This window comes from Hipposideros armiger, unplaced genomic scaffold (assembly GCF_001890085.2).
Source record: "Hipposideros armiger isolate ML-2016 unplaced genomic scaffold, ASM189008v1 scaffold_869, whole genome shotgun sequence".
Classification (NCBI taxonomy): Eukaryota; Metazoa; Chordata; class Mammalia; order Chiroptera; family Hipposideridae; genus Hipposideros; species Hipposideros armiger.
Genome location: NW_017732219.1, coordinates 615,218 through 640,759, shown reverse-complemented (window position 1 = coordinate 640,759; position 25,542 = coordinate 615,218). Strand labels below are relative to the sequence as shown.

The window sequence follows — 25,542 nt, the reverse complement described above, 5'->3', positions numbered from 1 at the left end:
CCCTATTGGAATTGGGTCTAGGTACACAAATTAGGGAGGTATACATTAATCAAACAATCCCACACATTAAAATCACAAAGTAACATCAGTGCTCTAAAGACAAGTTCATAATTCTATTTGCTTTTAATGACATTTAAGCGGAGAATCTAAGCTGAGTCAACTAGGTGATGTTTGGTGAGGTCAGTTAGCAGAAAATGTTCCAATCAGAAGCAAAGGCTCCAATCAGAAGCAAAGACCACAAGATCACAATCCCCTGCCTTCCCATTTTGTTTGTTTAATTACTCCCACTATGGCTATCAAATTAATAGCAGATATTGATGCAACATAAACATATATTTATACATAAAGTAAATATCAATTTTATTATCAAATTTAAAATAATTTAACATTTTTACCAGTATCTCTCTACATCCAACAATCCATTATCATGTTTCTGTCTTCTTGCCTCATCCAACTGAAACACATGGTTTATCATTTCAATATCATATGAACCTATGGCTTGTATAGCTGATTTGTCCATGTCTTTCTGTTGATATAATCTGGCAAAACTCAAACCTTGATATTGATCATCATCTTTCTCAAGAAACAGTAGTGGTTGACTGGAGAGAATTACAATCAGACACAGCAGCTAGATATCACTATAAATTGTGGTCACTAATATCGAATGCACCTTCAAAATTGGAAGCAAAACATACAAACTCACACAGTTATCTTATTACCATTCTCTATGACTTCTATTTCAAACTGACCTACTTTCCATAGATCTCTGCTTTACTATTTTTACTACTTCCTTTCTTAGTTGGTGACCAAGTCATGTCTTTCACAGGAAAAATTAAATCATATCACCTAGGGGACAGGCTGCTTCCTGAACCTTCAAAGAATCTCATATCAAGCTTTACTGTTGGTTTGAAAAAGTACAACATGCATGATGTAATAAAAACATTTTTTTTCTTTGCCTCCTACTGTTCTTTAATCTTTCTTCAGTGGGGGTAAGCTTTATCTTTTCTGCTCATTGTTAAATAATGGACAGTCTGATGTCCACTGTAATTCCTCAAATCTAGGTTTGGAAATCAGAAATTTCTAGTATATCATTTCAATCAGTACTTCAATCCTCATGCAAAATGAAGCCTTCTCCAGTCTGCCACCCTGCCTCCAAGCCAAAGTGGGCCAACAACAGCTAGAACTTCACTTTGGGATATGGGTGGCTTGGCAGACTTTCATGTTGCATCATCTACCTGCCAGAGGTGCTTTCACCTCACCATAGGAGGCAGCACGGCTTGCAGATTGTGCTGCTCTGACTTGTAAGGATAGTTTTTGTTTCTCTGGGACAGACTCTCCGGCGGCACTTTTGGGAGGTTCTTGGAAGCTTCAGCTCTTACAGACCCATGACAAAAGCCTTGCCTCTACTTTAATGTAACGTTCTCCTTAGCCTCCGGATCTCCAAATAATCCATGGTACACATAGATTCTCAGTTCAGGAAATTCTCCTGTCACAACTTAAAATGACTCTGGGTTGGTTTTCCCTTCTGCTTACACATTTCTAAGTCCTTTTTTGTTGTTGTTTGTCATTAGTTTTCCAAACAAAACCTTGGTTCTCTGTCTCTGCTCTTTACCAAGAAACTTTAATATACTTAAGTAAGCATGAGGCAGGCATCAGTCCATGGATTTCCCCCATTTTCTGGGAAAATGTATTGGACTTCATGATTAGTCCTTGATGAAGGGAAGGCTTCCCTCACTAGACTTGAGACAAGAGGCAAAGGCATCCTAAACCCCTCACTTTTATTAGGTGGATTTTCAATATGGCTTCCTCCAAAGAAATCTTCCACACAAAAATTTCCCTCCACTCCACACTGTATAAAAATTGCTTTAAAAGGATAGAAACAGCCTTGTTGTGATTGTTGTGATTGATATTTTCGTAAGTCAGAAACACATCCTGACATTTCTACTGTAAAGTCTAATTTTTTTTCTGGAAATGTTCTTGGCTATGTGGAATTCATTTTATCTTAGCTTGAATGGGACGATCAACGTTAATCTTTTGTTATATCTGTAAACGTTCTCCACCCTTTTTTCCAGTTTCAGTGGAGGTGTCCCTTTTCACTGTTTCCTCTTATTAAATTCCAGCAATTAGCAAGTGTTGTATTATTTTTTACAGAGTCTATCTTCTCTACATTCAATACTTTCTTCTCAATTGGAATTCTCCCAAGGAGACACAAACTGCTCATATTTCACCACATTACAAAAATCTTCCCTTGTGGCTAAATCTGATTACTGCTACCCCCATAATTCTCTTCTTTTCTATCAGAACTTCTCAAAGAGAGTCACTGTTATCCACTCTTACCTGACAATCATTCCACAAGCAGCTTTAATCTGGTTTTTGAACCCACCACTATTAAAAACAGCTGCCTTGGGATCTTCCTGACACCTTCGTCCCTAAATCCAGGGATCACTTTTAAGCAGCATTCAACACTCTTTTCTATTCCATCTTTCCTTAAGCACATTTCTCCTTAAAATCTGTGACACTCTATGGTTCCTGTTTCTCCCACCTCCTATCTTCCCCCTTCTTAGCTTCCTTTGTTGATGTTCTTGAAAATCTGAATCAGTGGTTCTCAAATTTGGCCACATATTGGCATATTATAGAAAATTTCAAAACCTAAATAAATAAATAGACTGCCCACGGGAGTCTAATTAATTGTTCTGAATTTAGACCTGAACAGCAGGATTGACTGAACTCCCTCGTGTTCTACTTTGCAATCATGATCAAGGAACGATTGTCTCAGCCCGTCTTTACCCAGGCTTTCCTCTTCCGCGGTAATTCATTCAATCTCTTGACTTCATTTACTATCTTTCTGCTGAAACTTCCTTATATCTTAACTCTAGCCTATACACATATTTTGAGTATCATATGTAGCATAACGCTATCCGACTCTAAAACTTCACTTGGCTATCTCCAAGGCGGTGCAGACATATTCAAAACTGAGTGTATAGACTTGCCATGATCCAGAAAAAGACCTTTGCTAATAATCACTGTCTCAGCAAGTAGTATTATCATCTCTCCAGTTCTAAAGCTGGAATCATTTTGTTTTCATAGAGAATTCACGAATATTGTTGATTTCTTACATTTTCAGATGACTCAAATCTAGCCACATATTGCTATTTTTAACCATTGACACCGTCATCATGGATCAAATGACTCACACTTCATGTCTGTATCATTGCAATTGTCTGCTAACTGGCTTTCATATGTCTGCTCTTCCCAACCTTCCTACACCTGCCATCTCTTTTCTGTGCTGCACCACAAAGATAGAAGGTGTGTCTATCACTCTCATTCCTTCTATCTTGAAGAAGAGTGTTGCCAGAAAATGTACAAACTGTGGAAAACCTGTGAATATCAATGTAAAGGCAAAAAATACCTTTTATAATAGATATTACTCTTTGTGTAATAATAGCTTAATAAATAGCAATAATAACAGCAACCATTTGTGTAGTGCTTTCTGTTTTCCAGGCACTTTCCCGTTATTAACTAATGTTATTTATTGTTATATTAGGCCTATGAGATAACACACTGTTATAATAATTCCCAGTCAGTGATGTCTTATTAAATGTTTAACAACCAGGTCAGATAAGGAGGGAGAACAGACATATACCCTTATTTTTAGTATTTGTCAATTTCTGTGGTGTTAAGTACTCTCAGCATGACTGATTTCAAGTATGTGACATCACTGAACACAGAGTTGGGAGATGTGCACAGTTGGCTCTGGGGACCCTGTAGAGCCTGTCCTAGCACACCACCCTACCAGTCTACAGATGAAGAAATTGGGGAGCATACAACTGGTCACTCATAGGCAGTGAGGTGAACCAATTGAGTGACATCTCTGAATAAGCTACTATCGCTCCTTTGGTCTGCCCATTTCACTTCATTTGGTGTTATTGCCTGGGTATCAGTCAATTGAAGACTATTGGGTTAGCAAATAAGGTTTTTTAAAATGCAAATAATTCAAATTTTTCTTAAATTCAGCTATACAGATGAATGCAAATTCCAATTAAAAGAAAATTGAGTGGGTTGGATAGACTAGGGGAAAGTTTTATTTTTAGTGCGTATAGAGCAAAATAAATGAAGATATTGAGAAAAGAGCATTAGGAGTTGTAAGAGCATTCTGGGAAAGGATATGGCTCTGAATATGAAAGATGAAAGAAAGAAAGAAAGAAAGAAAAAGAAAGAAAGAAAGAAAGAAAGGAAAGAAAAATGTATGATCACTTTCTATCCTTCCAATTCTCCCCTCCTTATTACATAGCTCCCAGCTTTCAAGTACAAATTTTTATGTTTAACACTATGGTTCTACAAATTTTTAAATTCAATAAACATGTATCTATGTTTGTTGTCAAAATGAATTATTCTTTATAATATCATTTATTCAAGAATTTGTATGGAAATCCTAACCAAACCAATTCCAAATGAGATATGAAACACAACCCACTTATATTATTTAATGATTGCCAGAATAAAAAGTGTTTCTAATTCTCAAAATTATGTATTTTTAATAAATGTGATTTATATACTAACCACTATCTCCATTACCTAATAGTAAACATGATGGATATCTTGGCACAAGTTCATAACATTTGAAGTGCATCGATAACTTTCTATTGTTCATCCATTTTATGGAGCACATTTAATATTCCCTTAAAACCTCCATTAAATATGTAAACCTTTCTTTTGTCTTTTTCTATGTAATTTCCAATCCATCTAACAGAATATGATACATGGATAATTCTCAGTAATATTGCCCGATAACTTCACAAAAAAAATACCACTCTAGAAGTTTTAATACAAATTATAAATAAACTCAACATCTTATAAACTAAGCTCCTTAAAAATGTCTGAAGTTGATATTTACCTGGGAATATGTATTTCCCCAAAGGTTGCATTTCTCACAGATTATTTTTTTGAAACAGGAGGGCAGTCTAGAAAAGTGAAATTGGTAATAGTCTTTTGCCACATAATATTTTTGCTTATTTATGCCAAACAATGTTTTTTTTATAGCACCCAGTTCATTGATCTGCAAATTTTATTTCTGAATATTCACCGTATATTCATGCATCCATCATACATGTACACAATGGCTTAACTTTTCTGTATTTTATTACTTGAATATTCTCTATCTCTTCCCTATTTTGTTGCTTATGCCTAAAATATGTCATCTGCTTTCTATTTCTCATTTACCTTTGAATAAATGCTATCCTGCTATCCCACATTCTTTCAAGGGTAGCTTAAAGTCATTTTTGATAAAATTTTTCTGGCCTTTCCATTTTTTTTTTTTTTTTACAATTCTTTAAATAATACATCGTACTTTTGCAGTGGTCTAAAATACTTCAGTACACATTTGCTCTCCCACGGCTAACTCTTACTACGGGCTTCAGAAATAAATGTGGATACTATTTCTTTCAAAATCCTGTCAGGTCTATTTTGTAATAACTTGGGTATCTTTCTTATACATTTGCATATTATTGTCTTCATAAGTCTATCACTGATTTTACTTCAGGTGCTATAATTGCCCATTAACTTAACAACATCCCCATTAAACTTAGAGCTGTATGAAGGAAGATATTACATTTTTTTCATCCTCTTTATACAGTACAAAAAAAAACTGATATGGGCTTATTTGCATTTACACTTCAATGAAACTAGGAATCAATGAAACATTATTCATTGAATCATATAATTTATTATGTCAGGTATCTATTAATAAATTAGATTTCATATGTAAAAAATGCTTTTTTGGGGGGTTTTTGGTATTGCTTATATTCTGTTTAATGCTTATAAAAAATACTTTAGAAGTCTAATTTACTTCCCTACATAAATGCCAAGACCAATAATAAAGGAAAAATAAAATAGAGAAATTCAGAATATGTGGAATAATGGTGAATTTAGGATGTCGTTACATCTACGATTAAAAATGACCAACACTGTCAGAAATGCATTAAAGGTTTGAGGTAATTTGTTTAAGCCTCTCCTTATATCTTTTTTCATTCTCCTTCCTTGATTTCTTTTTTTCCAAAATTTAAAGAGAAATTTACGTCTTTTTTAATCTGATTAAAAGAGGCCTCATGGAGGCCTCTCACTTCATTTATCACTTCTTTGTTTATGTCTTTCAGAAATATTTCTTTGACTCTGACATATTTGAGGATCCCTGTATTTTCAACCATCTCCTGCTCACTCACTCAAATTTCAGCCTGTCAGCAGAGAAACCATCTTCCCCCTGAATTAATTTTTCCATATGCTGTTTACCTTACCGAACTCTGAATCCAACAGATCACAAAGTCCTTTCCTTCCATTCTGCCACTGAAACATCTCGCACGTCTGCCTCTACTTACCTAGTCCAAACACCGGTCCTACGTTTGTGCCACAACCACTCTCTACTTCAGTCTTTATCAAGTCATCAAAGTTATTTTTCTAACATATTGATATATGATATTGTCCCTCTACTCGAAAACACACAGAGATACATAAATATTTATATTTCAGGATGGTGGCTGTCTGTAACCAACATCCTCTTTTTTCATTTAGTTAAATTCTTATTGTACATTTCTTTTCAAATGTTATGTTCTTCATGGTTATTTTAATTATCCCAGTTAGATCTAAATGTTACATCCCTTTATACCAATAATTATCCTGATCATATTCCTATTTTGGAATTTTATTGTGTTTGTACTATGTTTATATGTCTTTATATTTGTATCATAGAGTGCATTGTTGGCTGAGAAGAGTAAGAATATATTATTCAACTCATACCTCTTAAGAATAAAAACAAGTCTCTATCTCTCTCCATATATATATACATATATATATATATGGATAATAATTTTTATTATATATAATAAAATTTATTATATATAATTATATATATTATATATAATAAAATTTATAATAATAAATTTTATTATATATAATAAAATTTTCAGACATTTTTAAGGGATGAATAATGTGATTTTTATATCCTGCAAAGGTAATAAAATAAGCCTAAGCTTTTTAAGAAAACTAGAGAAATTATGATAAAAGTCAGAGAATATACTTTATACTCTAAGTAAAACTGCTTAAAAATATTATTATTATTATAATGCACATACACCATAAATTTCTGTACTATAAAATCTCTTAGAATAAAGCCATTAGATACCAGTCTAAATAACCTTGGAATCACCTAAGGTTACCCTGAAGTTTTTCTAATATATTCTTTGATAGAATAAAAGACTGAAACTTCATGTGAGAAAGGATTTCTTCTTTAGTTCAATGGTGTAATTTGGTGTGTATCAAGCAAATAAAGACTTCATAGATTAGTTGAGTTCTGCAACTGTGTTTTATTCAACTTAAAGTAAATGAAATTACGATTCCTATAGCTAGAAACAGTCAGTATAAACATGTTACTAGGTATTTGGTTAAAAGAGACTTACTTTAAAACACTTTTATTTATGCCTAGAAAACTATCTTAGAACAAATATTAATGTCCTATTTTCTACATTGCAACTTTTACCATACAAACACCTCAATTACTTCCTTATTGTATTAAAAAAGTAAATGAAGCAAGTATTTCTTTACATTTCACACAAATTATCTCTTTTCATCCAAAATTGTAAAAGAAGTGCTTTATTTCACTTAAGTTGTTTTTATGTTCATTATAAAATTATTAAACAGAAGAAAGAAACCAAGTGGGAAAAGTATAAATATTTTGCTTCATGCGAATTAACTGCATCACTTAATTGATTTGGTCCCATAATGTATAATTTAAATAAGCTTGTTAGACAGTTTTGTCATTCAAAATTCAAGTAATGGAAACCATCCGCGATGTTCCGTAACTTGTTTAACACATGGAGACCCTCTACAGATGCCCTGATTAAAGTAGGTGGTAGCTTTATAACTCTATGGAAAATATTTTACAATGAAAATACTTTGCTTTTATATGACTGCAGGGAAAGCTCTTTTAACATGCCAGGCATTATTTATGTTTATAAAATAATACCATTACCTTTTTTTTGTGAACAGTGTTCTATGTTTGTGTAGGGCTTTGGAGCCAAACAGGTTTTAGAAGCAAATTACTATCCTTTTAAAAAGAGTAAAATTTCTGCTTCTGCAGAGAAAAAGAAATCATCAACACAACCAAGGGGCAACCAACTAAATGGGAGACAATATTTGCAAACAACACCTCAGAAAAGGGGCTATCGATAATATCCAAAATATATGAAGAATTCATACAACTCAATAACAACAAAAACAAAAACAAACAATCCAATTTAAAAAAAATGGGCAGAGAATCTAAACAGACACTTCTCTCAAGAAGTCATACAAATGTCCAACAGATACATGCAAATATTCTCAACTTTATTAGCAATTAGGGCAATGCAAATGTGAACCAGAATGAGATACTACCTCACATATGTTAGAATGGCTATTATCAACAAGACAATAATAACAAATGTTGGAGAGGCTGTGGAGAAAAAAAACAACCCTCACACACTGTTGGTGGGAATGTAACCTGGTACAGCCATTATGAAAGGCAGTGTGGAGGTTCCTCAAAAAATTAAGAAAGGAATTCCTATATGACCCAGCAATCCCTCTCCTGGGTATCTACCTAAAAAAAATCTGAAAACATTTATACATAAACATATATGTACCCCGTGTTCACTGCAGCATTATTCATGGTGGCCAACACATGGAAACAAACAAAGTGTTTTTTGATAGGTGATCAGATAAAGAAGATGTGGTACTGATATACAATGGAACATTATTCGGCCATAAGAAAAGGTGAAATACTGCCATTTTGTGTAGAGAGCCCCTGGAAGCTGTTAGAATGAGTTTTGTGTGAGCAAGAGTAACTTCATTTTGGACATGAACAGAGGACATGGCAGGTGACACCCTGAAGGAAGTTCTTGTGACACACGTTGATGTTTCAAAATATCAACCACTTGAGATAATAAGGGGACATGTCCCAGTTTGAAGCCTTTAAAAACTCAGGACTTTTGGAGCTCAGGGAGTCGGTTAGCTGCCACTCTGCACCAACAATCATGGCTCTGTCTTGGACCAAACCTCTGCCGAACTGACCTCTCAGACCAGCCACCCTCTTCCTCACTCCGTCAGGACCTTCAATTGACTCTGGAACTGGTCCAATAACCCTCCTTATTGTAGTGATTATATTCTTAATGTCATTGCTGTGCTTGAGTGTTGGTTATTGCTGTGTGTATTGAATAGTTGTAACCTATATTAATGTGTGATTAAAGAGCATATTGAAAGGCACCTGAATCTGTGTAATTCTGTTAGTTCTCTCTCAGGCCATAGACTACTGCAGAGACCTTGGTCAGTGTTGGGTAGCCCCAGGGAGTCCAAGAGCCTCTCATGGATGGAAGTCCCATTGACTTGCAGGAAGTGATGGCAGCAGGATTGTGAGCCTAGCAGTCCCTTGTGACAGATTTGCAACAACATGAGTGGGTCCTGAGATGAACATGCTAAGAGAAGTAAGTCAGACAGAAGAAGTCGAGAACCATATGACTTCACTCGTATGTGGGATAAAAAACCAAAAACAACAAACGAACAAGACAAACAAACACAAGCTCATAGATGCAGATAACAGTTTAGTGGTTACCAGAGGGTAAGGGGGAAGGTGGGGTGGTAGAAGAGGGAAAAGGGGGTCAAATATATGGTGAAAGATTATAGCAATGTACATTTGAAACCTATATAATTTTACTAACCAGCGTCACTCCAATAAATATAATAAATATTATATTAAAAAAAGAAGAAAAAGTTAGTGTTCTGAAGTCCCTGTGTAAGATTAAGTCTTGTGTCTCTCACCTAATTAATGTGTGATCTTTGACAAGTTAGTTAAGCTTTCTTAATAATATAGCCTTGCTATTTTATTTCTAAAATTGAGGAAATACTACACAGTCATTATAAGAGTTAAATGGCAATATACATGCAAATCACTTTGCATCGTGCATGACACATAGTACCTTATTAGTCAATATCATTGTCACCATGGTCATATCAAATTTGCAGGAAGTTCTGATATCCCAGGAACCATTTATTTTGCAAGAATAAAATAGCAAACTATTTATACTGGCATGACACAAAAACATGTATTATTCAATTTTTTCAGAGAAAAAAATGAATGTAAATTGGTGTTTAATAATGTTGTTACATATGTATATACACACACACAAAGCCAAAAAATAGATTAATACATTTTAAGAAATCAGGCTGTGCATTTTCAGTATTGATAATTGTAGCTCATAAAGTTCATCTGAAGGCTGATTTTTGTTTTCTTCAGTGTAACTGCTTAACAGGCAAGAACAAATATAACTAGCTGTGGAGAATTCTCTTTAAGTTATATATGGAAAATATGTGATCGTAGCTTTTACATTCAAAAGGCTATTATTTCAGTTTGTAATTTTATGCCATGTACGCAGTTTAATTGCTCCCCCTGAGAAATATTCCTGCAAAAGAGCATTGCCTTCTAAAAAGATGGCTTTTCTGTTTATAAGTGGATTCTGTCTTTTCCTCTGAAGGATGTAATTCAAAATGACAGTACAGTGAAAAGGGCTTGACACAAAGGCGTGCAACATTTCAAGGGAATTAATTTTTTATTCATGCAAAATGTAAAAGCCCCCTTTTTACTCATGATTCAAAAATATCTCTCACCTATTATAGTTCAGGCTGTAGTTCAAATATACATGCATCATAAGCAGAAAATAATTGATCACAGTGATGTACTTGGTATATTTCTTCTGCCCTCTCATTTCTTTGTTTATGGTGACAATTTAACATATGCCATGTGACTCTTTTGTAGATTATGTTCTAAAAGCATGGTTGTAGAGTGGCAGGTAAAGGAAAAGAATAGCTTAATTTTCATATAATTTAAAACTAGAAGGAATTCAAACTTCAGATTAAAAAAAGAACTCATCACATCTCTCTAAGCAAGATTTTTAATCTTTCTAAGCCTCAGTTTTCTTTTTTTTAATTAAAGTTTATTGGGGTGACAATTGTTAGTAAAGTTACAAAGGGTGGTGGACACACAATGTGATATATAGATGATGTATTACAGAATTGTACACCTGAGCTGAAGTTTTCTTGACAGTAAAATGTGGAACATATGTATTTCAGAGCTATAAAAATAAATAAGATAATGATGAAGTTCCTGACACAGCATGTAAATAAATGTTCTATAAGTTCCAGTGCCTATATTCCCCACGTCTTTCCTGACAGGCCTCATCAGGTTGCCTTTAGAGTTACAGATTCAACATGAATAAATTCCAAAAAAGCTGGCTGCTTTCTCCAGGTTCTCTTTGCACAAGAAAAGATCTGGAAGTGAACATCCTTTTTCATTGGACCTGAGCCCACCATCTTGGTTTCCTAAGCATACACTAGCTTCTCTCCCATTGAGACATTTTCATTTCCCTGCACTTCAGACTATTAATCTGGGTCACTACACATGCATTTACAAACCATCCTTCGTCCCTACCCACAAGAGTTATGTACTTCCTCTGGCTGAGTTTTATATTCCTCATCTGAAAAAAACCTCATCATTCTTGTGAATAAGAATATTGACACTGTCTAGGAATACCTCTGCTATTTCCTATACTCTGGACTAAATATATTTTATATGCACAAAGCCCAAAACAGGACCCAAGTTCCCAATGTCATATTTCATTACAAAAGCAGAATTATCTCCCAAATCTTCTTCTTCAATTAGCTATTCCAGCTTGTCACACATAAACAGCCAGAAGAAAAAAACAAAACAGTGCTTTCGGGGTTGGGGAAATATTTGTTAATGTCATATGCTAGATAATCAAATGTATTATTTCTTTTTCATGTTTCATTTTCATTTATTTTTTTTTCCATTCTTGTTAATAGCAAAGTAAGGGAAAGTGTCACTCTAAGACCCTGTGTTATTGATAATAACAGGTTATATACCAGCCATTTGTCACATATATCCCATTTGCTAAAGTATGATAGTTTCTAAATGCCACTCAACATTTATGGTCATTAGGCTTTATAATCACTAAGAAACTGTATTTCCATAAAATATATATAAGTTGATAAATTTAAGAAAATGACAAAGTAGTAAAATATGGAAAAACATACAGCTAAAAGGATAAAAATGTCCATTTAATTAAATATTCTCAATGTAATATAACTTTATTAAATGAACTCAAGCTCCTTTTCTGGAGTTGGAAGAGGAAAATCGTTTCATTTTGTTTTTTTTAAACTATTCATGCAAATGAGTATGTAGTGATTTACTCAACTTCCGCGTTTAACCGGTGATAGAGACATTCAGTTACTTCATCCTAAATCCTAGGAACACTGAATTAATCCTTGAAAGTGTATGAGAAATCGAACCAGTACTGATTGGTGTTAACTGTAATACTGCAAAAGAAAACTGGATGTAACACAAGTGAGAAGCTTATATCTCCAACATGAAACTGAGTTACAGAGAAGACACAGGTGTGAATCATTCTGTTATCATAGAAACTGGCAGTTTTCACTGATTACAAAACTAAAGTAAAATAAAACTGAAGTAATGTAAATACTATCACAGTAATATCATCTTTTACACAGAAGTATATGAAAATGACTCAACACATGTAACTGCTAAAAATGAGGCAGATAATTAGCATGATAATTAAATGATATATAGTGGCATATATGTCATAAATGTGTCTTAGATTACATTGGAATTTTCATATGCATATTACTTTTTTAATTAATAAGAAATTAGAGCAAGACCCAATGTATTGTGAATATTTTACCTCAATAGGGATCGACTGCTTAAGACTCATTGTTCAATCTTTGATTCATTTATATCATTTTCTATTAATATCACATTGTGCATGATTCCAATAGAAAACTAAAATTCTGAAATCATTTAATTGTTATTCATTACCTTCCACTCTCAAAGGTATCTGGAAAATTATTTCAATTCCTATAGCATTCAACGAAATGTAAGAACATTTTTACAAAGCTGCGCTAATTTTGACTTAACCGAAAAGCACGTACTTTTGGGGAATCGAGGAGGATTGTCATTGACATCTGTGAGGGTGATGTTGACTATTGTGGTTCCAGCCAAGCCTCCCAGTTGTCCTCCCATATCTTTGGCTTGGATGAGGACTTGGTATTGTTCTTTGACTTCCCTGTCCATGTTTGGCAATGCTGTTCTAATAACACCTTGAAGGAAAAACAAACAAACAAAAAAATAACAAAAGGTAAATATTGCAAATGTTGCATTTCCAAAAAATAAAATAGTCTGCACCAAGAAAATGATTCTGTCCAGATTCACCTGCAAAGATGCTAACAAAAATCATGTGTCTTTTAAAAAATAAAACACCCAAAATATCCAATGGTTAGGATAAAATTAAACATATTATGGTAACAGCCATATAATGAAAAGTGGTGCAGCACTGTGGAATATGATTAAATAGCAATGTATCAGCTCTAAAAGATTGTCATCATTCATTAAGTCAACCAGGTCAGACATAATATTTACAGAATAATCCTATCTTTAAAAGGCAATAAAATTGTTAAACAATATAGAGAAAAAATACATCTACTGAAAAAATTAACAGGTTATATACCATGACAGATTTCTAAAGACTGCCATTGTATTTTTCATTCCTAAATTTGTAGGATACTATATCACTTTACTTTTTTGAACCCATGAAATATCTCCTTCCCATATTTTATTTTGTCTTTCAGGATTTCTCTTTTTTTAGCCACAGGTTTATTTACTTAGATTTCATTAAACTTTGCCATGTAGGGACCTTGTTGTTTTTGTCAACCAGTCATTCCACCATCTAGGGCAGTGTCTGCCATTCACAAGGGATTTAATCAGAACGTGTTGACCAAATGACTAGTTGAATGACTGGCTGAATAAATGAATGAATCTATAAATAATTAAATTGACAATCATGAATCATTTAGTATATGTGTGTATTTATATATCCTACTCATTGTATGACCTTGTGTCCAAGTGCAGAACTAATTTATATTTATATTTATTCATAGTGAAATAACTAAAGCCTTCTGGATTGTTTGCAAGTAAAATTCTATATCAATTTTATAACAAATTCCAACCTATGGGCAATGGTTTTAGGGAGATTGTATAGCATTTGTCTTAAACCCATGTGTCTTTGATAGTGTGTTATCTTAAATAAAGTAGCATGTATGAATAACAAAGATACTATAAATGGTCAAACACAAAGTATAACATCCAAATAGTAAAAGGGATATAAATCCGTTTTATCTGTTCTTTCCACCATTGACTTCCCAAATGATGTTCTGCTGCTAACTCAGATTTAACTACAATTTAAGTTTTATTTTAACCCTTGGTGGGGCATGGTTGCAAAACAAAGGAACTTGTCTCTATTTGCTACTCCTGCTTTATTCATGCATTGATACCCTTTTATGTCAATCTGTTTTCCTCTCTTCCATTGGGACTCCTAATGTTTCATAGGTAATCTCCTAAGATTTTTCATCTCTGCATCTCAGCCTCCTTGTCCTATATGCCTTAAGCTATGGACTTCTGCCTGCCTTATAATGTTTTTATTTCCTAGATAAATGTCTGGGTTTGATTCATATGTACCCTGCATTATGCTGCTGTTATACACATCATTTCCAATATGAATATATATATATATATATATGTATATGTGTATATATATATGTTTATATATATATACACAATTTTTACTTGATATGTTTCTCACATAAACATTTCCAATGTGAAAATTTATAAATATGTTATATATAAACTTTATACACACACATTAAGGTACTATGATAAGGAGCAAATCAGCATTATCGGATTTATTTAAGACTAGAGGTTTTTTTTATGATTGATTATAAAAAAACTCAGGATGTAATTGTGAGTAAGATGGAGTTGTTCATATAAACCTATATGTATTATACCTGGTGTATCATGGAAAAAACAAAACAAGACAAACAAAAAACAAAAACAAAAACAAAAAAAACAAAAAAAACAAAACTTGATTAAAGATTATTTTTGCACCTGAAAATGATTTTTCTTAGTAGAACACACAGTCAAGTTTTGGCCACATCATCATTAACCTTTTTACATAAGGATTTGGAGGACGCATTCTTAAATATATATTTAATCCACAAGTCTGTGAGGAATAGCTAAGAGAAAGTAGGATAGCATAACTAATGATAGTTAAAGACAGAACCTTAACATTAGCAGTGATAATGTAAGTTCATTTTTTCAATTCCATAGTTAAATTGTTTGTAAAAAGTTATGAGAGACCTGCTTTGCAACAGTTTACATGAAAAGTTACTGAGTTTCATTTCATTACAGTCTTAAATTGGCCTTAAATGTGAAATGGATTTTTAAAAAGCTAATGCATTTTTAAACAATATTGACAAAATGTTCTATCGCTCACTACACAGATGAGGTATATGATATTTAAAAATAAGACAAACAAACAAACAAACATGTTGCCAACAATGTATTTGGGGGACAAGAAAAATTATCAGGTTATCTTTAGTAGAAAGAAAATTTAGAAACCATATGGTCCAACTTTCCACCTACTGCACTATTACCATAATTATTCTTTAGAATTTGCAAGTCATTTTCCTAGGAGTTCCTTCCCCAGGAGGTCCCCCTCACCCATCATTCTATATCTAGTGCCCAGGAGTAGCACTATGTGTCACAGAATTGTATCCCCCAACAATCAAAAGTAAAATACAATGTAATCTTCTGAGGACTAGATGACCTCTCAACAGTAGATGGTGCATGATTCAGGATCTACTTGATTTATCTCAGTATCCTAGTAACAAAGCACTCTCAGGCCATTGGTTCTAATTAAACATGCATCAAATGAATTAATAATCAAATCCAGCACCACTGGTTCATCACTCATCATCTGCTTTAGCATTTCCAGTAATTTAAAGCTCATAATCTCATGAGGCACGTCTCTTATTTATGGACAAATATATATATGAATATTCTTTCTACATGGAACTCAGCAGCTATTGATAGCCCTTTACTTCTCAAGCAGCACAGAATTCCACTAGTTCTAACACATGACAGCTCTACAGCTTCCTAAAGGCATGTATCTATCACGTTCCCTTGGAGTTATTTTCCTCTCAAGGCCAAACATTTTTAGTTCTATCTGCTGATGGGTGCATTCCATTTTAAAATAAGACAATCAGGTTTATGCAGAGTTCTCATGAAGTGTGGCAATGCAGAACACAAGGAAACCGCTCTCTGTGGTACATTTTTAGTCCTGTATTTTACTACCCATAAAAAAACTATGACTGAAAAGGTAACAACATGTGTTATTTTATCTTAATAATTGTCTATTTCCCTGACACGTTTTTCCTTCGAAGCATGAATATCTATGCTTTCCTTGCTCTTGCTACATTGATACCAGTTCTCGTCTTAATGCAAAAACTATTAAGAGTGACTACTTTGTGTAGACAAATGCTCTTCTCCCTTTTGCCCTTGAAAAAAGAAGAGAATCTCTCCCTCTGTCACCAGCATCAACTGAGGTGTCTGAATCCTTTAAGATTTTACTCTGAATTAATATCAAAAGCACTTTCAAGCCATAAAACACTTTTAAGTATTTATATAGTGCTATACAGTATAGCTCAAAATATAAAGTCTGATCAATGCTTTCATTTTAACATGGGACTGTAAAACGCCAACATATTACTTTTAAAGTCCTAAAGGAATAAATAGCAGTATGGATACGGGGAGCGGTTTCATTTAGGAATAGACCTGAAGATACAATCTCTGAATAAAAGGTGATACTCAAATTCAAAGAGCAAAAATCATTAGAAAGTGTCAATCCTCTCAGTGACCTTTATCAGAGTTCCCTAAACAAAACAAGGGCAGGATCTCAGAACATAAAATATCAGAATTGTGAATAAAAGGGGGTGGGGAGGAGTAGCTCATGCACGCAACTCCATTCTCACTTAGCCATTTTCATATGAATTCTATAAATTCATGTGTAAATACGTAAAATAAAAACATAAAATGCACATTGTTTTTGACCATGACCATAAATGTAAAGATAGTGATGAAAAAGTTCTGGTGATGGATGGTGATAAGGGCTGCACAACAATGTGAATGTACTTTATGCCACTGAACTGTGCTCTTAAAATGGCTAAAATGGTAAATTTCATATTATGTATGTATTTCCCAACAATAAAAACATTTAAGGTTTATTGGTTTAAAATACAATGTTGTAACAAATAACCTCACAATGCTTTTTCAAGTAGGGCTCATGTGACTTACAAAAATACAACATGTCATCACCACATGATACTCAAAATAGCAATACCTAGCTACCCAATTCAGACTGTTTTTGAAAAAATTTAGGGAAAAATTTAAATAATTTTAAATCTAAGTTAAGACCTAGGGTAATTCATTCAGAGTAATGTTTCTTTTCTTAAATAAAATAATTTATTATTAATTCTAGGAGATATTTAGCATCCTGATTTCATGCCTTGGGTCAAATATGAAAATGTCTGTTGTTTAATATTTTATAGACTATGAATGTTTTTTCTAAATATAATAAATTTAAGTGTAAAATGTATATAATATAGCAACATATTAATATAACAGATATTTAATATTTTATAAACATTAATTATAAGTACAAATGGTATTTAATGTTTTATAGAACTTATCTGTGTGGGTTTTAAAATATTTAACAATCATTTGAGGCATATATATGAATGTGTTTGAATTTTAACTCACAGTTAGTTACGCCATACTTAAGGCAAATGATTGCCAAATTACCTAATTTTAAAGAAAACAATTAAAACTATTAGTTTTGGGCTTATTTCACAGTTGCTTCAATTTATATTGCTTATATATAAGCTTGCCATATTCACTTAGATTGTGATGCTAGGATTATTTGTCAAACAGCAGTATCAATAACCAAATCCTTTTTGTTTTCTCATTTCAATGAACAATAAATGGTTATATTTATCTCTTCATTACTATTTAGGCACCAGAAGTTTTGATGAGACTCTCTTTAAACATTTTTTAAACTGTATTCTACACTCAACTGTCAGCCATTTTAGATAATATTAGTTTTTTTCATGCATTTTATTTAATAACAGCAGAAGGAATCATAAAAGGAAGCTATATGGCTGGAACAAATGGAGACTGTTTCTGAGAAATCGCAATTATCCTTTATTTTTTATTTACTCTTATCTACCACAAGGTGATAAATTTGACAAAACGTCTTCTTAATGGTTTCTGTGCATGAAGAACTAGTTATCATTCAATTAATGAAGAGTCCCATCATCCACTCTTTTCCTGTCGAGTGGTCTGAGGTATTGCTAGTACCAAGACTTCTGTCTCCAGTGAAAATCAATGCTTCAAAAAAGCTGTTCTATAGTTTATGCCAGAATTGTTTCATCTTTAGTTCTAACTAATAAGCATTATATAAAACTATAAATGGGCAATTACAAAAGCCATATTATAATGCACATATACTCTCTGTAAAATAATACTTTTTAAAGGCATTAGATTCAACTATAGTTGATACTAAACATGTAGTGTCAAGAGGCAAGCAAATGTTTTCATTCATATAATTGTCTGTCTAGTGTTAATTTGACTATAGCAGTTATATGCTTCACTCATACTTTCTGCTGAAGTTCATTTTTGTATGATTTTATCTTGTTGTTTCTTTACTTAGATATTGGCTTCATTTATAGTTTTTTCACCAATATTAAGTCCTTCATCTTTCTGCTCCCACATTTAATCTCATTATGTAAAACCACTTACTTGATAGAGTTAATTACTGCAACCCAATAAGTGCACTCTAATACTGAAACTATCTCTACACACCTCCTTTCTCTTTCTTCCATCTCTCTGTCTCAGAAGTACTTCTTAGAGGCTAAAGGGGTATAAGAGACATACATTGTTCATATTTCTTCTCCTGTTAGATTACACATTATGGTACATTTGAATAAGATAAGCAATTATATAATAAAATATAACCCATAATGCTTCCATCTGATAAAAGGATGTGTAATATTTTAGATAACATCCCTTCCTTATTTGTCTATACATTTGGCCTACTGTCTGAGCTTTCTTAATTCCCCTGAAAGTTGGTACCAGCATAAACTTCGTTGAACAACTTCTTCAAATTCTTTCCTCAACGTTTATTCCTTTTTTTCTCAAATAAGTATATATGATTTCTCCACAGGTCAACAAAACCCACAAACTTCCTCAACACCAATGTTGCCAAACATTGTCTCATCTTCAGTGCCATGCTCCTTGAAAATCACTCATATCATAAGTGTGATTGCTCCCATCACACGTTCACGCTCAACATTGCACTCTGACTTTTGGTCTCTGATTTTCTTTCCAAACCAAAAGGGCTTCTTTGTTATAAAACTTTGTGGATTCTCGTCAGCACGGATGTTCCCATCTTTAAGGCCTGGTGCTGTCCTTCTGACAATCTATTTCTTTTTTTTCAGACTTGCAAAAGGCAGTGACCCCCTGACTTATTCCTTTAGCTTTTTGTTGACTTGTGTCCCCCATCAGCTTGATGAGGAGGGTAAGACGTGAGGGCAGAATAAGTTCAGCTGACAGAAACTCTGCCTTGCATCACTTCTCTATTTCCACTTAATTGACTTTATGTTTCTAGGCAACATTAATACATGGTCAATTGATTAACCTACATCTAATTGGTATTCCAGATTTTAGCACGCACTTTGAGGGAGTTTAAATTTTGAAATGTTTAGTCCATTTGCATGTATATTGTCCAGAATTAATACCTTTCAAATCCATGTAGCTGTTTAAAGATTTATTTACAAGTCTAAAGTAAAATGTATCTTATTAGTTCAGTACATTCACAATTTATTTTACTATTTTAAGTTAATGTAATAAAGAGTATTGCATTCAATATGCAATATAGTATAATGTACTATATAGGAGTTGATAAAATAACTGTCATTAAGGAGTTTCTGCTTTAACTGTGACATGGGACACTTACTTTGATTACTGTTCAGCATGACTGGATCTCTTTAAAAACTATCCAGCACTCAAAAACAGATTCTGTTGAAACAAGGGAACCTTATTTAATTTAAAAGGGAATAAAAAATCTTCCTGCCCTTTCTATACTTCCCATAGATTTTTATATATTGAGCGTTGAAAACTGCAATTTAAATGGCTTGACTTAAAAATGAGGCTGGTATCAAAAACATAGACAAGAAAAAATGACTGAGCTTGGTGTTTCAAGTTTCAAGGGTAAGTCTATGCTAATCTAAATCCGTCATCATTCATCACCCCTAATAAACATAACAATAGAAGCTCCAGGATCTTACCACATGTTGATAAGGTCCAAAACTGAAACCTGAACTAACAAGCTAGTTTGGCCAGAAGAATTATATATATATGACACACACACACACATACACACACATGCACACACACACACACACACACTCCTGGTCTTTAAAAAATTTCAAGGAAATCACACAGAGAATTCTAACTAACAAATTTGGACTTCACACATATATGTTGAGTGGTTTACAATTACACAACGTTCAATCCTAAGGAAAGAGTTTTGAAGCAGCAAGGTGAAAGCCTGTCTGCCTTTGCTTAATGTGCAGCACACAAAACCTTTATTGCAGTATTAACATAGGCAAGTTCCCATGCCAAGGTTTAATTAAAGCTTAACTATTTGAAGGGGTGGTGATACTGTTACCTCTAATAAAAATTTTACCTGTCTTGGGATCGATAGAGAAATAAGGTTGTCCCTGAAGGATGCTGTAAACGACCCGAGCACTGTTTCCGTAGGTCGGGTCATCTGCGTCTGTAGCCTTGACCTGGAGTACATACGCACCTGGAAAATAAGACAGTATGATTGTAGCATCTTTATTTTTAAAAGCTCAAGGCTGTGCATTGCATATTTTTGACTCCATTTTCCTTTAGGATTTGGTATTACTTAATGGGGAGTACATGATGTCACTGAGAATAATTTAACCATTATAACCAAAATGTTGGGTAATGCGATAGCTGGTAATATAAATAATACATACTTTAAATCTATTGTAAAAGCTGTGTCCATTTCCAGTAGCTAGATCATTGAACTGAAAGTCATCACGATGATTTTATCGATTTGTACACCAAAGAAAACATGACACTGCTTACATTAGCTCATGTGCTTACTGTCGATGCTTTAATTTCATGATTAGGATATCAATAGAGAAGCTAAAAGGTTTAAAAGCTTATTGAACTTTAGAGGGTGTAAGTAATTTGTAATTGCAACTTAAAATTCAACAATTACATACTAGCATTAGTAAGCCTTTAATTAGGACAGGATATTTGAGAAATTGAGGGACCGAAAATAATTGCAATTACAGCTACAGAAGCATCTGCGTGCCTCAAAGTGGGATTAACCTAAGGGTTCACTGACGTGGGAAAACTTGAAACACAATAAAAACTACCTGTACCTTTTATCACTTTTTGACACTTGGTCATATTACCTATGTACTAGAAAAGTTGAAGGGATTTTTGTGTATATTTTTATCTTACATATTCACAGTTCTAGTTAAGTCTTTCTCTAAGAATTTTTTTGAGTATTTCTTTTTAATGTCCTCTTCAATGCAACTATTGTGAGTTGAGAACAAAGTAAAATCAAAATTATCAAACTTCATATAAATAAAATAAGTATGTTGCTGATGAAGGAAGGAAATCTATACTGAACCTAAGGCAGTAATATGTACACCCAAAGTTATACAATGGAAAGAACATTTCATCTCTTGGGGGAATTCAAAGGAACTGCCCTGTTTGGGGAATGCGGGGTTGCTCCTTCCCACTCAGCTACTCATTCAGGCTTTTTCCTTAAATCAGTACAAAATGGGGATGAAATGAATCTTGAAGATTTACTCTGAAACCTAAGAGTATTCACTTCATCACTACTTGTTTTTTAATTATTATTAAAGTGTCGGGGTGGTGGTAAAGTAAGAAATGATAACTTTTGGTAGACATACAATGCCAAATACTTTATGTTAAGATGCTTTGTCTTATCTCAAGATGCTTTGGTAAATCCTAGCTGCATCAACAGGTGAAAAATATGCTTTATTAGAATAGCTTTTCCCGACAAAGGAAACTTCTACAAGGAAAGTAGGCAAACATTTCTAAGATGTCAAGAGTGATGACTGATATGATCCACCATCATTTGTCTATCTATCTATCTATCTATCTATCTATCTATCTATCTATCTATCTATCATCATCTGCACTATCATTAATAATAATTTGACAAATAGGCATCAAGGACCTGTATTAAAGCTTCACCAAAACTATGTCCTCCTTAATGCTATAGGAATGAACAGTTATGTGAGTAAATACCTCTCTTCCCTCCTTTTTTCCAAGAAGTGATTTTTCCTCAAGGAAAAAATAACTCTCATGGATCTTGATTATCACTATCACATGTGTTGTATAGACAAAGACTGCAAATATTAAATGATGCCTAAGTCTAGAAATAAATATTGCAGTTGAACAGCTGTGGATTGTTTTACTCTGAGGATGCATTTGAAGAAAAAAGTTATTATATCTTCTAGAAATTATATAGTCACAAATTTAATAAACTTTTACCTAACCATCACCATATGTTCAATGGGGAATAAAAAGATAAATGAGATAGTATCTTCCCTTTTACATTTTTAAATTTAATATCAATATGAACCTTCACCAAATATTCAAAAATATTTTTCCAAAAGTAGTATTAAATTCTTTGTTATTCATTTTTATGTTTAGAGTTTCAAATATTAAATAAGTGAATTAAGTCACATTTTCATAAGTCATAGAAGCAAAAAAAATGCATCATTCAATTCCACTTCAGGCAACTGAGAAGGCAAGAATAATGGCACTTGTAGTATATGTCTCCAGTTTCATCTATAGTACCACACTGGTTATCTACTCAGGTACAGCAGCGATTAACTGGATTAGGAAATAGCAGATCCCAATGTAAGTTACTCAAGAGTGCTTAGAGATGTTTACAAGAACCCAATTAAATACCATTATATAAGCTTGTTTTTCTGGCTGTTCTATGACTTTCACCAAACTAATGCAAAAGACAGATACTGTAGACCCTTCATTAAGAAAACTCAACCAATTGCCCAAAGCACGAAAATCTCCAAAGACTACCTTCCTCAGTGTTTGCATAGCACACCAGTTCCTGACGCTATTAAACACTAAATGCCCAAAAGGTAGGGACAAGAGGTTGTGGCTTAATGTGCAACGAAGGAATAATGTAGTCAGTGACTTTACTAAAAAACTGGACTCATCGTGTATGTAGCAGTCACCCTGGAATTTATTCTCCTGTCACTCAAATCCAGGATGACGATGTAACCACTCCAAATGTTGAAGTTCAGAAAGAACATACCTCACAGAGAAAACATGCTTTTACAAGTAGCTGGGAATGGAGTGCAGAATGTGTGATGGAGAGAACTGAACCGCTTGAATATTCCATATAACTCTCCTCTGATCAGGAGTACATAAATCAATTAGTGTAATGTTAAGTAACAGTTAAAGCCAATGCTAAAAGAGTTATTACATAGTAATAGTTAAATGTTAAGCAATCACTTAAAAGAGAATATTGATGATACATGTACATATGAGTATGTATATATACATATATGTGTCTATACCTCTATGTAATGTTTAAATAAATGTATTTGAAAATTAACTCCATATAGTAAATTCATTCATAATATGATGCAATCTAAATTGTTTGCCAACATTCATATCATCCTAAAATTCTGAATAAAAAACTTGTTAACGAGGAACACATTACCTACACAAATTAAATTATTCAACATACTTTTATCCAATTTATTTTGAAAACACAAATAAAAGGCATGGTGTTTGATTTAGTAATTCCAATTTGGAAATTCATATGTATATATCTTATATGGTCAGGAAATGCACATACAGAAACACACGAGTGGTTTAACAGTTTCTAATGACTTCTCACAAAGTTATGAGCATGTATTCTCCCATTCAATCAGTTACTTTTTCAACAAAACGTCACAGATTTTCTATAGCATGCCAAGCCCATTGTTTGGGGTGCTAGGCATAAGCAAAAACAAAATTGAGAGACCCTAATCCTCAAGAATAACATTCTTTCTAGAGGGTAATGGTAAGAGGGACAAATTTTTAAATAAAAAAAATACAGACTAAATATAGATATAGATATAGATATAGTTATAGATGGATATAGGTATCTATATAAGTACAGGCATAGATGATATAGATACAAATATAGATAGATATAGATATATGATATCCCATTGTAATAAGTGCTAAGAACTAAAATATGGCAGTGTAAGAAAATAGAATGATAAGGTGAGGGGCTTTTTAAAATCGTGATCAGGGAAAGCAACTTTGGAGAAATCTCATTTCTGTGGAAATGTGAATGAAGTGAATTTTTTTAAATTTAAATTTATTGGGGTGACAATGGTTAGTAAAATTATGTAAGTTTCAAATGTACAATTCTATAATACATCATCTATATATCACATTGTGTGTGCACCACCCAGAGTCAGTTCTCTTTTCATCACCATGTGTTTGATGCCTTTTAACCTCTTCTACCACCTCACTCCCCTTACGCTCTGGTAACGACTGAACTGTTGTCCGTGTTGATGAGAACACTCACTGCCATATGCGGAGGCAACTCTAGGTACAAAATATTCCTGAGTCAAGGGCATGTTGGAAGTGCTGAGAAGAACCTCAGAGAAATCAGAACCCCTCCCCATACCCCCAACTGCGGATTGAAAGGAAAAGAAAGGCGGTGGAAACGCCTTTGTTCTTAAGGCGCTGTTAGCGACATTCCAGGTTTAGCTACCCTTCCAACATATCATCTCATTATAACTACCTATCTATCCAATTACATGCCAACCTACATTTTGGATTTTATTTACATGAAAGAGAAGTAGTCACACATCCTTGAACATTACTCATTCAATAATATATCGGGCATACATGTTATAAAAGCACATAACCATTATTAAAATAATGAATATTATAAAAAATAGTAAAAGCACATAATCATTATTTTTAACCAATCTCTTTTTAATGGACACTTTGGAGAATTTTGTTACATTTTTATAGAGAATTTTATGGTTAGAGAATTTTCCTCTTTCAAACAATTCTGCAATTGGTAAATTCCTACCATTGGGATAGCTGGGTCAAAAAACATGTGAATGCAACATGTTGATGTACATTGTCAAATTGACTACCAAAAGATTGTATTGATTTACATTTCTACCAGTCTGCTATATTTTCCAGGATTCTCACCAGCCTTCATTGTTCTTGTTTGTATTCTTTTATACTAGGAGTAAACTTTAGCTTCTATTTTTATTGGTTATTTTTATCTGTGTGTATATGTGTATGTATGCAAACTGTACTCATATTCTTAACCCATTTTATTTTTGCAGTTTATATCTACCTCTCTATCACCTATCTACCCATTGAATATATATATATATATATATATATATATATATATATATATA

General features: G+C 33.2%; 1 protein-coding gene across 1 annotated transcript in view; it reads right to left on the bottom strand.

The window, feature by feature from the left end:
- Positions 1-25,542, bottom strand: part of LOC109374878 (cadherin-12-like) — a gene marked incomplete at its 3' end in the record, with an annotated part of 570,697 nt that overhangs the window by 7,876 nt on the left and 537,279 nt on the right. The window contains exons 4-5 of the mRNA XM_019629831.1: positions 20,745-20,864; positions 13,039-13,206 (exon numbers count right to left, since the gene is read on the bottom strand). Coding sequence (XP_019485376.1) covers positions 13,039-13,206; positions 20,745-20,864 — 288 coding nt within the window. The remainder of the gene's footprint in view (positions 1-13,038; positions 13,207-20,744; positions 20,865-25,542) is intronic.